Source organism: Phaethon aethereus, assembly GCF_964289735.1.
Source record: "Phaethon aethereus genome assembly, chromosome: 2".
Lineage (NCBI taxonomy): Eukaryota > Metazoa > Chordata > Aves > Phaethontiformes > Phaethontidae > Phaethon > Phaethon aethereus.
Genome location: NC_138582.1, coordinates 106,288,662 through 106,304,260, shown reverse-complemented (window position 1 = coordinate 106,304,260; position 15,599 = coordinate 106,288,662). Strand labels below are relative to the sequence as shown.

Here is a 15,599-nt window from a genome sequence, read left to right as displayed (position 1 = left end):
CATGCTAGTTTTTTATCACAAAACTTCTGTATTAGGTATGTTTATACTAGTAGTTAATTTAAAACTAGCTAAAGTACTTGATGCGTGTATTTATAGTTGAGTTAACTTCTCACAGTAAGGATAGCAAAACCAGTAGGAGAACAGCAACTGGTTCAGGCCAATGCTTTGCTTCAATTACTAAACAAAGTCAGATAGGGTAGAACATAATCAAAGCAAGTCCTACGCGCTGCACTTTATCCTACATCTACATAAGTCAACAAAGCCCTGTGAGACCACATCTACAAAAACTAGTATGTCTTTGTGCCTTTCTACCCTGCAGCAGAGGTAGGGTGTCCACCCCTTTAGAGGCATCAGAAGTCAAATTCTCTCACTCTTCAAAGCTCCAAAAAGCCCAACAGATTTTCAAATATAGCTCAAAGAAGATGACAAGCAGAAATGTTAGCCAGAATTCTTCTGAGCACATGCAAATTAGGCACACTTTATGTGCTTCATTTTCTTAAACAGCATATGACAATTAACAACGCTGTTGAGAGGTAAGTCAATACTACTACTTTTAAAAATCACCATGTATGTTGGAGAAGCTGTGCTGTTCAGCAAATGACTTCTTCCAAGATTAAGAGATTACACTTGTAGCAAGCACATACAGGAATCTAATCAACACTTGGCATAAGTTATTTGGATAACTGTCTCCAGAAAGTACATCTTGTCATCTTCCTTATCTCAAGGCTTTGACAAATGGAGTTGAAACACTTCCAAAATGTACAAATGTCATGGCAGATAACATGAAGCTAGTATCCCTAACATTAAAGAAATCCAGTTCTCTATGGATAGCCCTTATGTCTGATAGCTCTTACATACCTTTACTGTTTACTTCATGTGGTTGTCACTTCACTGTCCATCTGGGCTAGGCCTTTCACAGATTAGTACTTAAAGATGTAGAACTAGAACTTAAGGAAGCCAATGACTGGGTGGCACAACGTAGCATCTAAAAGGGGAAAAAAAGGAACAATCTCCCAAGCATGCATGAGATACTATATTGTTGCTCACAGAACACAGGATCAAATAAGAAAAGGAATTACTAAAAATCAGGCAAACTATTCAAAATGGCCAATGTTGACTGAAGTTCCAGACTGTTAAATCAGCAAGCAGAGTTCATCTCATCAGCAGGAGGAAAACCAAACAGCTTCTTTAATTGACTGCTCAGTATCCTTTCTATAGCTTTCTTCATCTGGTTACAGGAGACTCAATAGGCCACAGTCTGTTGTTTGACAAAAAAGAAGATCAAGCTAGTTCTGCACATTCTAGTTCAACAGCTTTCCCAGCTATGCCATCCACTTTGGGATAATGTGAAGCCCTCCCATTACTCTCATTTGAGGTGAGGTGATGAAAGAAAAGCAACCTGTCTGGATGAGGAAACCACAGTTCCAGCTTTTCTGTAAAAGTAAGGAAATAATTTCTATTTATTTTTACTATAAAAGCTTAGAAAACCAATCATGCTATTTGTGCTATCTTAATAAAGGATGAGGTGCTGGAACACATGGCAAATGTATTGGTCCTCTCAAGGAATTACTAAACTGAATACTCTTCACTGTTCATTTTAAACCAGTACCAGGACTTACTGGGAACAGAAAAACATTTAATCACATTAGAGTCATAACTCTCAGATTTGCATTCACACCACTCATTATCTTTAATTATTAGCATAAATAAAAGTCCTAAACTCAAATCACAGACAATTCACCACCATTTTCATCTGACATCTACTTCCAACAGAATGCTTGAAAAGTATTAAAATTCTTTATTTTTGGATATACACAAGAATATCACCTAATAAAGCGGCTTTCAGGTACCATACACGGTATACATTTTCTTTCATCATAGCTACCTTTTGGGACTTTCGGTTATTGTCTTCTTGTATTTGAAACCGATCCCTCAACTTATGAAGTACTTTGGCATTTATAGGGTCTTACATTTTTTTATCTAAAGTACTCCTTTTTTCTTCCTTTGTCTATCTATAGGCTCTTTTAAGAATACCAACTCACCTGTTCATTTCTTTTGCTAAAAAAACCTAAAACCACAACAAAACACCACCAAAAAAACCCACCTGAAACCTTCTCCCTAGACACCCTCTTGTAGAGCTGTAAACACTAATAAATGCATACTGCTCACAAACCTGCGAAACCTTCTGTTGACAGCACGCCAAATGAAAATAGTATGACACTTTCTGTTTTACCCACAAAAGCACATGGATCTCCACTTGGATTACAAGTGCTCCCGGCATCTGTTTCCATACAGCATCCGTCACAGGAAGAAAATATAAATAGCTTAAATTTGGAAGAAAGGTTACTACCCGTTTCAAATTGAGACACAGAAAGACTGAGCATAAGAAGTATCAAAATAGGGTTCATTATGGTCCCCCAGTGCCACAAACTAGCTTGGCGTGCAGCACTTCCACACAGGGAAGTGATTGGACATGACGGTAAACAGTGCAGTCACCATTTTTCATCTATCCCATACCACAGAGCCTTATTCTTGCAAAAGTGAATACCACCTTTTTGTGAAATACAGACTGCACATGACAATGAGCAAGAGCTGCCTACCCTCTCACTTATGATCCTCTCGTCAGTAGACTCTTGTATAACTCCCACATTGCTCTAGGTCAGATAAACTTTCCATTCTCAGCACTGTCAGTTCCATTCAGAAGCTTAACAAACACCACCCCACACTGAGGAACGCACACCTCGCGTATCACGAAGCAGATAAATCCAGGGTTAATTGGTACTGCACTGGGAACTACAATGAGTATATCTGGAGATCTGTATAATTGGGTTAGATTCCAAACAATAAGCACAGACCTAATCTCTTTTCTCATACTGATTTTTCAGTTGTGGTGTAATGAAGTACTATTATGTTACAGTATCACTGTATATCTGTTCTTAGCTGAAAGAAAAACAACTTATCCTTGTATACACTTTTATGAGGACGTAAAAGCTATCAGTTGCATCTTTTACATACAATTAAAAAATACAGCCACTGACAGCAAAACAACTGCTCTCTCATTAGCTTACTTTCTTTTTTTGAACAATATTTGCAACTGAAGACCGCAGAATAAAGACCCAAGACATCTGGGCAATGAAGCAAGTGCTGTTGTGTCATGAGAGTCACAGCCTGGTGCCAAAGAACACCACTCTTCTGCAGCTGCTGGTGCCCATGATCACAAATGGCACTAAGTGGTACAATGCTCTGCTGTATCAGCAGAGACAAAGAGATGATCAGGTCTCTAGTAGTAACTCCTTCTCACCAGATGATGGTGGCTTATCCTTCCCTTTAAAATCCTGTACATTAATGTCTGCTGAAGGGCCACTCATTCCTTTTCTAAGCATCATATGAAGCTTCTGTGATAATCACCAAAAAAAAAAAAAAAAAAAAAAAAAAAAAAGGAAAAATATGGTAACAGTGTAAGACTAAAAGATTCCGCGCACTTTCAGGACTCTTCCTTCCAGAACAAAGTTGAGGCAAAGAAGAAGGAAGACAAATCAGGGCTGCTAAAGTTGCGTTCTTCATCTTCTGTCAGCACTCATTACCATCCATCTTACAAAGCACACAGTTGAAAACACCAAGCTAAGGCCAAGAAGGCTGGAGCATTCACCTGGCACAATGCTATGGGCTGGACAACCAGATCAGGGCAGCACCACGCGGTTGTAGCTGCATTGCTTCCATTTCTGCAGCTGGCACAGCCCGTGGCAAGTTCTCGTTACCTGTGCGCCGTGCGGCTTTGCACAGAACATGGCACCATTCCCAAAAAGGATCTCCAGAACCAATACTGGGAAGTAAACACAGCAAGAAAAGTCACTGGACTTGAGGAATATCATACATTCCAAACAGACGTGAAATGCAATGCATTTTGCAACGGACTCCTGCCTCTGCTGAAACAACTTGCCTGAAGGTATTTTCCACTGCTCACCATCACTGACAAAGATTCTGGTTTAAATTAAAACAGTTCCACAGCTTAAGCAGAAACTTACTGGCTTGATGCAAAACACCGCAGTAAGGTTTTCTGGGTTGTTTTGCCTGAATTACAAATGTCCAGATAGTACAGAAACATTCCCTTCCTGTCTTAAGTACTATGTCTTTTTAGTACCCAGTGGATCAAACAAAGTATTGGAGGCAAACAGTACCCAACAAAATGGCAGACTGTGAGCATTACTCCCCACTACCTTTATTTTTTTAATTGTTTTTAAAAACGATCATCTTTTCTCACCTCACTGAGGTGAGATGCTAAACTAAATCAACAATATTAACACTCAGACGGGAGAGCTGCAAAAATTGGTGCTGGCTATTCAGGATACAATGCTGCTCTTCAAAACAACCACTAACTCAGTAACAGCCACAAAGTAGAAACACCATTTTAATTAATCAGGGTGATGCCTTTCAAAGGAGTGGTTTCCAGTAGCATCGCTTGGGTGTTTTAGCACTGCAAGTCCTAACCCTAAAACTTCTCACCAGCTAGTTGTGTGGCTAGAGAGAGAGCAAAATACATTAAGAAAGTGCCTTGCACGTGACATCACTCGCATGAACAATTTCAAATTAGTAAGTTAAAGCTGCTGGGCCCAGATCTAACTTCATCAAGACCAGACCATGCAGTGCCCAGCCTTCAGGGTCACTTTACAAGCGACCCTTTCTTTTCCTCCTCTGTAACAGTAGCCCCAGACTCCAGCTCCCAAGCATTTCAAGACTCCACACAACTACAAATCATGGGATCTGCTGGCCTGATTAACACGGCCTTCCACAAAGTTGAAAACAATGTGCCAACACTTCACTGAGGAAGAGGTTTATGTTTCTGCTGGTGGTGAAGACGGGGAATAGCGAAGATAGGGCAGACTCGGGGCGGGGGTTAAGCTGACGTGCTGGTGGATCCTTCTTCAACTTAATGTTGCAACCTGTGTTTAATGAGATTTGTTCTGAATCAGTTGAAAAATAACTTCTCTTAAACTTCTAGATAATGGGAAGAACACAAGAACTTGGCTTTCCTAAGTCAAGCCACTGGTTTTTGGTTTTTTGGGTTATTTTTTGAAATAGTGGAAGGAAGATGAAAAACTGTATCAAATGCAGCATGCTTCCATTTAACAGCATCACATCCTAAGTGGACCACATCTTAATTCTTCCAGTACCTTTATACACACAGGCAGATTAAATGTAGCTTAATTACAACATTATGGTATAGTAATCTTCTTTACGGGATGGGTGATTTCTAGCTCACATCCTTATTTTAGGAGTCAAACAACGTACATACATAGACACACACACGCACTTTGTTCCTACAAAATTTCTGCTCTTAACCTGAGAACAGCAAGTTAATTTCTATTCTCTATACAGGAACATAAATAAACTTTTTTTTTTTGCCCCCTGCCACAGACATCATGTACTGTAACCAGCCCCCAACCATCTTGTGGCCCTGCGCTGCGCTTGTTCCAGCGTATCGATGGCTTTCTTGCACAGGGGAGCCCCACGCTGGGCACAGCACTCCAGGCACAGACTCACAAGCGCCAAACAGAAGAGAAGGATCCCCTCCCCGGACCTGCTGGCTACACAGCCACTCGTGCAGCCCAGGATGCGGCTACCCCTTCCGTGCTGCCACGATTCGCTCGCTGCTGACTCGCGTTCAGCTGGCTGTCCCACACAACCTCCAGAGCCGCTTCCTAGACCGTCGACCCGCCATCCAGCCCATACCTCGCCAATTTGGGGATGATGTGACTGGGGCCAAGGCCTTGCCATAATCAAGGTATGCCCCTTTGCCCACAGCGCCAGTCATTTCATCCTAGAAAGCAATAAGGTCAGTCAGGCGTGACCTGCCCTTGGCAAATCCACACTGGCTGCTCCAAATCACCTTCTTGTCCTTGGCATGTCGAGAAAGAGCTTCCAAGAGGATTTGCTTCACAGCCGCCACAGGGACTGAGGTTATGCTGACTGGCCTGTAGTTACCTGGATCCTCCTTCTTGCCCTTCTTGAGGATGTGTGTGGTGTTGTTCCCTTTTTCCAGTCACTGGGAACCCTCCCCAGATGCCAGGGCCTCTTGAAGATGGTAGGGAGCAGCTTTGCAACGACATCACCCAGCTCCTTCAGCACCCTTGCATGCATCCTACCTGGTCCCATGGACTCGTGTATGTCTAATTAGCTCAAGTGATTCCTAACTCTGTCTTCCTTTACTCGGGGTACTGCTTCACTCCCACAGACTCTGCTAGCAGGCTCGGGGACCTGGGAACCCCAAGGGCCAGCCCTACCACTTGAAAAGGGAGGCAGAAAAAGGCATTGACTACCTCTGCCTTTTCCACATCCCTTGCCACTAGGTCCCCTGCCACACCAAGCAGTCAGCCCACACTTTTCCTACCAGCGTACTTACAGAAACCTCTCCTGTTGTCATTCACCTCCCTCGCTAGTCTCAACTCCAGCTGAACTTTGCCTTTCCTCACTCTCTTCCTTCATGCATGGGCTGTATTCCTCCCACATAGCCCCGCCCCGCTTCCACCTCCCATGTACTTCATTTTTGCGTTTGAGCTCAGTCAGAAGCTCCACGTTCATCCACGCTGGCCTGTTGCCATGCTTGCTTCACTCCCGGCACATGGAATGGACCGTTCTTGTGCTCTGAGGAAGCTGTCTTGAAGATCAACCAGCTCTCCCGGGCCCCTTTGCCCTTCAGGGCAATTTTCTGTGGGAAACTGAACAGGCCAAGATCTGCCCTTCTGAAGTCCAGGTTTGCAATTCTGTTGTTCATATTGCTCACTTCTCCCAGGGGCTTAAACTTCATAGTCACCTGGTTGCTGCAGCGATGGCTGCCTCATCCTTAACATCTTAATCATCATCTACTTCAATCCATGGACAATGAGAGACAAAGTCTACATTGATGTTTAACAGTCTAGTAAATACTTCCTTGTTAATCAGTAAAGTGAGGTAATTTTGTAACTAACACTGATTTCACATAGCTTTTATAAATTAAAAACAGGTCATTTTAAATTATGGTGCAGTATAATGGAATTAGGCTGACTTGCAAAAAATAAAAGGCTAAAAACCCTCTAAAAACCCACAAGACAAGATCTCATACCAGAGCCCTACTTCTACACGAAATTAGTAGAAGTTCTTACAGTCCACAAGCTGCATATGCCCCAAAGTGTAGCAAATAACAAGCAAGCTACTATATAGTACTGTGTATGATAACATGCAGCAATCTGTATCAGCTGGGAAATAAAACCTATAGATACAGTGGTGGGTGTTTCAATGTGATGTCTACTCACACAAAAAGGCTTTTCTAAAAATCATAGTCAGCATAGATTATTAGAGGTACAGAATTTATGCATTTTACATGCACAAAACATGCCTGTATAAGAGCAAGTGAATCTAAATCCATCTTTCTTTTCATAAGCGATCACTGTTTTACTTTAGAATTTATGCCTCTTGGCAGAAGGAGAGAAGAGTTGCTTTGCTTTTTATAAAAAAATCCTTTAAAGGGTAATTTAAATAAAAAGCCTTTTAAGGATAAAGTGCAAAAAGCAGTATTACATTTGGCTTCTTGGACAAGAAATGGAATTGGATCTTAATTTCAGTTAAAGTAAAGTGTAGATGATGTGGTAAAGAACACTTCCTGTTGTAACTTACCTATATTTCTATCTACAACTGCACTACCTCACAATTTGCCTGGGAGAGATTTATTAGCACAGATTATGCTCTGCATACCATTCTATATCCACTTAAAACTTATTTCCTGATGCAGACATATTAAAGTACACAAGTTAACTGTTATGCCTACTTCATGCATAAAGTAGGATTACATAAATCAGATTCTATGTCACTGTTAAAAGAATCTCTCCAGTAGGGAAGTAAAACACAACTTACAACTACTATGTTCTTCATTTATATGTAAAGACCACTTCATACCTATTTACATATTTTAAAAAATTAAGAGAGGCTTCAGTAAAATCTCTGTTAAATACAAATTACTTCAGAGAAAACTCATGGAGAGATACTTGTTTTGAATGAGTGCAGGTGTCAAAGTACTACTTTGACAAATATATTTGTCTTTCAAATATATTTAAGGCAGCAAGAAGCGTCATAATTGTTCAATACAAAAGGCAAGACAACAATTATAGTTGACAAAGGGGGAAAGCATGTACTTATTCTTGCCAAGAGTTATCTTGCCAGCTGCTTAGAGCAAACATTATCCATTTTAATTCTTCCACAGTCTTGCAGCAATGGTGAACTACTGCTGAATTAAGACCCAGCTGGTCTCAGGTGGAAGCACTCCTGCAGGGACCTGACTGATCCAGACTGTGGGAACTAGGCTAAAGAGCTGACTGTGCAAGAGGTACTAAGGATAGAGTATGGGTGTGACTGCTCAAAAGTCAGGGCACAATAAAGTGTGTTGTGAAGATTCTCCATGGGAACAAAACCTTGCTTTCTCAAAAAGATGGAGGAGAGTTTTCTGGACTTTAGAACACATGGCTTCCCGAGCAACAAGAAAACATGTCAAAGCAACATAAGAAACTATTAATGGAATTTGAGAGGACAATTATGCTTTCACTTGATCTTTTACCAAAAATATTTTAGAGGGCGGGGAGTAAGGTATATTTACACAGCTTCTGTAGATTAACTAGTCTTCAATAACAATCCAGTATAGAACCACAAAAATTTGTTTAAAATTTAACACATAGTAACATCAAAACAAACAAATGTTTCCATGGAGACAACTACCTAAATAAATGCTCACAATGGATCCAAGGCATGACGTCACTGAGGCCTGCCTGCAACCATAGTAACATGCCAGTGTAAACAGAAATATTTTTATTTTTCTATCTAATAATGTCATAGAATTAGCAGTTTTATGGCAGTGCTTAAACCATATTCTTGCAGTGCTGAATGGTAACACCTCTAAAATAAGAGCAGAGGTATTTATATCAGGGCTATTACTATTACCATATTAACTACATACAACAAGTGGAGTGTGTGTATAGCATAGCTAACATATCAAATTTCTCAGAGCAGTTGTTGACCCCAATAAACAAAGAAATTTAAGTTCCTAAGGCAACATGCCAGAACGCTGGTCAGAGATCAGTAACATCTATTCTTCTTGGGTATTCTGCTTTCTTTAATACAAAACCCCTGAAGTTCTTAGGCTGTTGTGTCTCACTATCTTGCTGGATTAAGAAGAATGCAGCCACATGTTGCTTTTCATACCAAATACAGAACACTTATGTGCCCTTCTCCTGTGTCACCGATGAGCTTGCTTTTCCAAGGCAACAAGATTCACTAAACCCACGTTTGCACACTGCAAGCACAATACAAGACACACAGCCTACAAACTTTTGCAACTCTGGAAGAGTAACAAAAAAGAAACAGTCAGTTAATGAGGAAAATTTCCAAGAAGGCAGGCAATTGTTTCAGCTACTAAAAAGATACCCATGGAATTCCCATTCTCATGAAAAACCATCCATTTTCAAATGCTATTGTATGTCTGCAGGTTGTATGTCTCTAAATTCAGTAGATCCAGATTGCATTACGACTCTTAATTCGCAAAATATTAAAGAAAGGTATCAAAGTTCAGAGAGTATGTGAAAAATGAATGCTTGGAATTATCTAATATTACTATATTTATACTAAACGCCTACATTTTAGCAGAAGCCTGAGCTACAGGGAAATTGAAGTTGTTATCATTACAAAAATGGTGAAATACTATTTTTGCTCCTGTCATGAAAATTTCACATACAGTAATTTATGAAAACTTTCATTCTCATAGAATATGATTGTGTTTTATCCTTGCCTTCAAGTATGGCAGTGAATTTAGAGACCAGTTAAAAAAAATTACTTCCTGCAAAGTATTTTCAGGCTGAGTTGTTTTTTTTTCCCCAAACAATTATATGAGCAGTTTTTTCAGAGAAGTAATTGCTTCGTTTCTGCCATTTAAAGAGAAAAAGTTATCACGATACCAATTAGCAGAAGAGATTTTTAACTTTAAGCAAGGAGCTAGCTTTGAAATGAAAACTGCAACCATAGCATTACTGTTGTATGCAGTCCAATGAACCTACGAAGAAAAGAGTTCAACATCTCAAGTTTTGACTGAGACTATAAAATACAGTAATGAAAACTTACTACATAATTGCATTTACAGTTATGTACACTTTTCTTGGTTTTGCTGCATTTTTAATAGATTTCATCCCATAAGATATTGTAAAACTTTGTAATTGACTTTTTACAATTTCTTTTGCTTTTCCAGGTGCAACAAGCATAGAAAGGTAACAATAACGTATGAAATGTCTTCATTGTATGCTTTTATAACCAAAAAAAAAAAAAAATTACTTTTCTACTTGTTGTAGAAACAGCAGTCTTTCCCAACTGTATTAATGCAATCAAAATATTTGGCATAAATGTAAGCAGTTTTTCTCTGATCTCTAGGGATGCAACTTACAAATATTCATACACGTGGCTACTCTTACAAGTGGGCCTTGGCTTTTCACTTCAAGTAATTCCATTGCAAAATTCATTGCTACTTTATTTCTTGTATTTTCTGAGTGACAACAGAAAGTTTTAAAATAGAAAAGTAAAAAAAAGTCAGAAAGACATCTATTGAAACAATTTTTAACACACAATAACTTATATTACAATCCACCACAGTGGAAGGATTTGAGAGACCCTTAAGAGCTCACAAAATACTGTAAAACAAAAATACTGGGGGAGGGTGGGGTAGGGGGGAATCACCCAATTTACATCTTTTCTTTTCAAACAATGCAATTCTAGCAATTCTTCTTTCATGTCTACTACTGTGCATTCTTTGCATTAGACCATTCCTTCTTCTTATGCTAAAGTACATACAAATGTTGTGCTAACATGAGGGCCTTTAGTGGACCTTTTATGCAAGATAAATAGACAAATTACACTTCGGTCTGACCTAACATTCTCATGCAGAAGGAAAACAGCATTCTACACTTATTTTCTTATTTGTAACAAAGGTTCAGAACTTCCTCGACCTTTATAACAACATAAACTTAAACTTAAATGAACTAATCTCTGAAAGGCAGATACATAGTCCCAGCTTTGAAGTAGTATCACAAACTATTCAAAACTTTCAGAAGTTTTGTTTACCTGGTTTGGCGAAGGTGGGGAGAGAGGGTGTTGAGTCTACAAAAAATGTTCATTACTTCTCGGGACTGAACTGATAAAATCTCTCCTCAGCAGAGAAAGCTACCAATCGGTCAATAAAACAGTATTTTTCAGTAGCTCTTAGGTAAACACATCTGTTACTAATTTCCCTCTTACTTTAACCTGACTGTCAGCAACCCATAGTTCCTACCTATTTTGCCAGTATCTGTAGCAGAACAATGAATGAAGCCTGGGAAAGTTAGCAAGATGACAAACATGGGCTTTATACACAGACATAGTAAATCATAAATCCAAGGAACAATTCTACTAGATTAACTATTTTCTAGTGTTTGAACAACATGTGCCATTGTTATACACAATAAGTATAGCTGGCTAGAAAACACTGTGCTAAACATGGTGACTTCCCAGTAACAGACCCAACAGAAAACCTGTTTGGAAGTTCTACCACAATGCTAGATGGCAATTGTACTTGAGTATGACAAACATCTCTTCTTATCTCTGGGCATGTTCCCTGGCCAGACTACAACAGCCAACAAGACTCACCAGACCCATCTCACTGAATGACTATGGTTGACCATAAGAATCCCAGGATAAAGTCCATCTTGTGACATATAGTCTAGCTGAAGATCGTAAAAACAACAGTGAAGTACAGACCTTTCGATACCCATAAGCACAACTCTTATTGAGGCATGGAAGCAGTACTTTGCACTTTCTGTGGAGCTAGAGATTCTTTGATAGCGTTTAATGTTTTTCATTGAACACAAATGGGGAAAAACTTGGGTTGTCAAAAAATCTTAGTGCTCCACTGGGAAAATGCTGCCTGTAAAATGGAAATCAGTAAGAGTTTATTTTGCAAGTATGCCTGTTTTGATGCATCACCAAATCTGTCATTATTCTTTAGCTTAAGGTTAAATGTGAAGCAAAAGAGAAAAACAAGTAAAAGCAGTTGTCTGAACATGCTCAAGAAACCCTGTACACTCAGCCTATGCATAAGCCTCCTATACAGCATATTACTAACACTTGAGTATCTACAGCCATTAAATCTTCCCTTGTTAAAACTTAAAATACTATATGTGAAATAAATGTGATCTAGACTAAAAAGAATTGCTGACGTATGCTCTCAAAATGTAAAAAAATCCCCGAACACTTAAGACAATGTGGAAGTATACCTACTGAAAGCATGCACATGAAAAAAACAGACCTTCCTAATAAAGATTGCAAATCTCAGCTATTTTAAGTTTCCCCATCTGCATTAATATTAAGCAATATTAAAAAGAAAATAATTTTAAAAGAGAATATGTAAAATACATGTTACATGTACCGGTGAGGAATGTGCAAGTAATTAATAAACTATCAAGATAAAAATGCTTTTGCATTCGATGCAGTTATCTTCTAAACTATTAAGTACTAGATAGATGAAAAGATGGCATGCTTCCTCCAAGAGAAATTACAACACTTCACAGTGGTCACAGGAGAAAGGTCTGAGAAAATGCTGAACAGGCACCTCCCCACAGGGGCAGAAACAAGAACCCCCAAGCTGAGCTGAGACTGCTGAACAACTGCAAGGGGATATGCTGGCATTCACTTTGAGCCTCAGGTCCCCACCACCTCACAACTCATTCCTGCAGAACAGGACTGGATTCCTTTTACCCCAGCAGGCACCAAAACTGATACATCTTCGTATCAGCTTATGTTGCACAATTGTTTATGCCATATCATGGCATTATCCTATCACTAACTTGTCCAAATGCTGACATGAGAAAGTAGCACTAAGATTTATTATTTCCTGTGATGATAGACACAGAGAAATTTAAGTCAATGAAAGCCAAAGAAAAATTGGAAAAAAACCAAACCAACCAAAAAAACCCAGCATTGTCTATCATAGATCACGAAAGAAAAAAACAACCCTACAGCCTAAACATCCATTTCAAATAAGCTAGTTCACTGGTAATATACCTAACTCTGGCAACACAACTTCCAAAAAATACAAGTAGGGACTCAAAGAGAAAGTGGACTGATACAAGAAAAAGAGGGTTGGAGTGCGCATATATAGTGTTTTCAATTGCCTATATAAGATCCCCAAGGAGAAAAGAAACAAGGAAAGGAACGAATAAGTAATGTCATTCTAACTGTACATGTTACACTGGACAGCCTTTCAAGATCAAGGGCCTTTTCCTCTCTTTCTGTGCTTTGATATACCCTAAGGGTCAGTGCTTGTAGCAAGTTTTCCCAACTATCCCTGCAAGCAACTCTGTTTGCATGTCCTCCCCAGCATTACACCACAGTAGTTGAGAGCACAAGCCAAATAAATGTTCCTACAAGCTACAAGTACAATTAAGGGACCTTCCTTAAAGCATGTCCCTCAACACAATGAGGTGTGTAAACAGTTACTGTGGTAATGAAAAGCAGAAAAGTCAAGGCTATCAGACCAGATACCAGGGGGAAGGGGAAGGTGAAAACGATCCAATTCTACACATAAAGTGAGAACAAAAAAAATTGGGGGAGGGGACTTCACACAGAATATGCCAGAACAGTTGAATGTCTTCCCTTGGATTTGACGAGTTTCTGGATCAAACCTGGTTAGGTTTTCAATCTGGGAAGAAAGTTTCACTAGAGCTCCAGTCTGCTCACAAGAATAAGCTAGGACCACTGAGATCATTCTAACCAATTAATCACAGCCATGGCTCTGCATCAAAAATCCACCATCAGTTTGGTGTAGCCCTACACTTTAAACTTGAGTAGGTGTTGTGCTGGACTTCAGGACTGCTGTTAAGAATAATGGCTTTTAGTACATATCCCGCCTTAGCCTCAGTCCTCTGAGGCTGAGTTTTGCCAAGATGTAAAACTACATCCTGACTTCATTCAGATATCCTTCAGAAAACATTCACATCACTTACTGCAGTCAAAAAAAAAATGTTTCTTGGAATAGCCTGCATTTGTCCTGATCACATCATAGCCTCTTTGTACAGCATAACACCTGTGACACTGAAGTCAGTTTAAGATAGCAGGAGAGAAGCTGAAAGCTGTATCTTCAGACAAAGCAACACAGTTTCATAAAGGAACAAGGAAGAGATTGATTGTGACAAACACATACAGTGCCTCACAACATCTGTAAGCAACAGAAGATAAGTTTAGATGGTATCTACAAAACATGTTGGGAAGACAAGGAAATGATGGCAGAAAGGAACTTACTTGATTTTACTGAAGACAATGTCAACATCTGTGATTGTCACGTTCTTCCCATCTATCACATGACAGTCCTTACATAGCTTTGACCAGTTCTTCCCATGCATTTCTTTTCCTGTGGCTCTTGTATCACCATGAATGGCAAATTTTCTAAAGGCCTCTTCCAGAGCACTTATTTCTCCTGCCATAGCTCCCTCATGGGAGCTGTTTGAGTCGTAGGATAATCGTTTTGCTGCTCGGTCCTTTGCTGGATCTGAAGGAGACTTTGGAGGAGTCTTATTCACAGGTTTGGTCGACTTCGCTTTATTGTCAGCCATTGTGCTACAAAGAAGAGGAGGGTAAACTCATTACATTAATTTACACTAGTTTACTTTCTGTTAAGCTACATGCTACAGTCCGTGTCACAGTGTATGAAGAATAAGTGGTCTATAAAGTTAGCAAGAACTCAGTGCCCTCCACCATCAGTCTATATATATAGAACTATGTAATCCCCTACCCATCTAGAAAAAATTTCTAGCATATTAAAAAAAAAAAAAAACAAAAAGTCAGGGAAAGAACATTCCAAAATAGGGCACAAACATAATTTCACCATCATTACATCAGTCAACAAAAAAACATTTAGTGTTTGTTTCTTTTTTTGTTTTTAATTGGCAATCACCACAGTCACTCTACTGATTTGAATAAAAGTATGCCCTTTACATCGTAGGCATTACTACTACCTTTATTTCTGAAGTAAAAATAAACAGCCCTTTATTTTCTGGACTGTGGCTTTTTAATTATTATTGAAAAATGAAATATTTTGAAAGTGTAGCAAAAATATTAACGTTATAACCCTTATGTTATATAATGTAAGGGTTAACAAGTAAGGAAGCTTCAGAAATGGTTAGACAAGTCTCTCTTGTTAACAAAATCATTCATTCCTCAAGTTTATGCCCAAAGAACTATAGCTGTGGAATGCATTTGGAATGAACACATCCATGATGCAGGGGAACTGAGAAGGAATGTCATTACTGCAGAAAGCAACTTTCAGATTACCTTATGTTCATGTAGGATAGATTTGCTTTTTAAAAGAAACTTTATACTGAGCAACAAACACTGAAGTTATTTTCAGGTGTCTTCATAAAGAAAAAACCCTAACATGCCAGAAGCATGCCATAGAAGCTTTTGCCTTCTGCTCGTCCACTCTTAGTTTGGCAGAAGTAAGAGGCACTGAAAAGCCTAGGGATAGAGTACACTGTGTGCCTGTCCCAACAGCTACATGCAGACTG

At 39.3% G+C, this 15,599-nt stretch overlaps 1 protein-coding gene across 1 annotated transcript in view; it reads right to left on the bottom strand.

Annotated features, from left to right (window-relative positions):
• The window catches only part of TPPP (tubulin polymerization promoting protein), a gene marked incomplete at its 3' end in the record, with an annotated part of 56,958 nt that extends 41,917 nt beyond the window's left edge, over nt 1-15,041 (bottom strand). Inside the window, exon 1 of the mRNA XM_081996558.1 lies at nt 14,338-15,041. Within this exon, the coding sequence (XP_081852684.1) occupies nt 14,338-14,648 (311 nt within the window). The 5' untranslated portion in view covers nt 14,649-15,041. The remainder of the gene's footprint in view (nt 1-14,337) is intronic.
• Nucleotides 15,042-15,599: the final 558 nt, after the last annotated feature.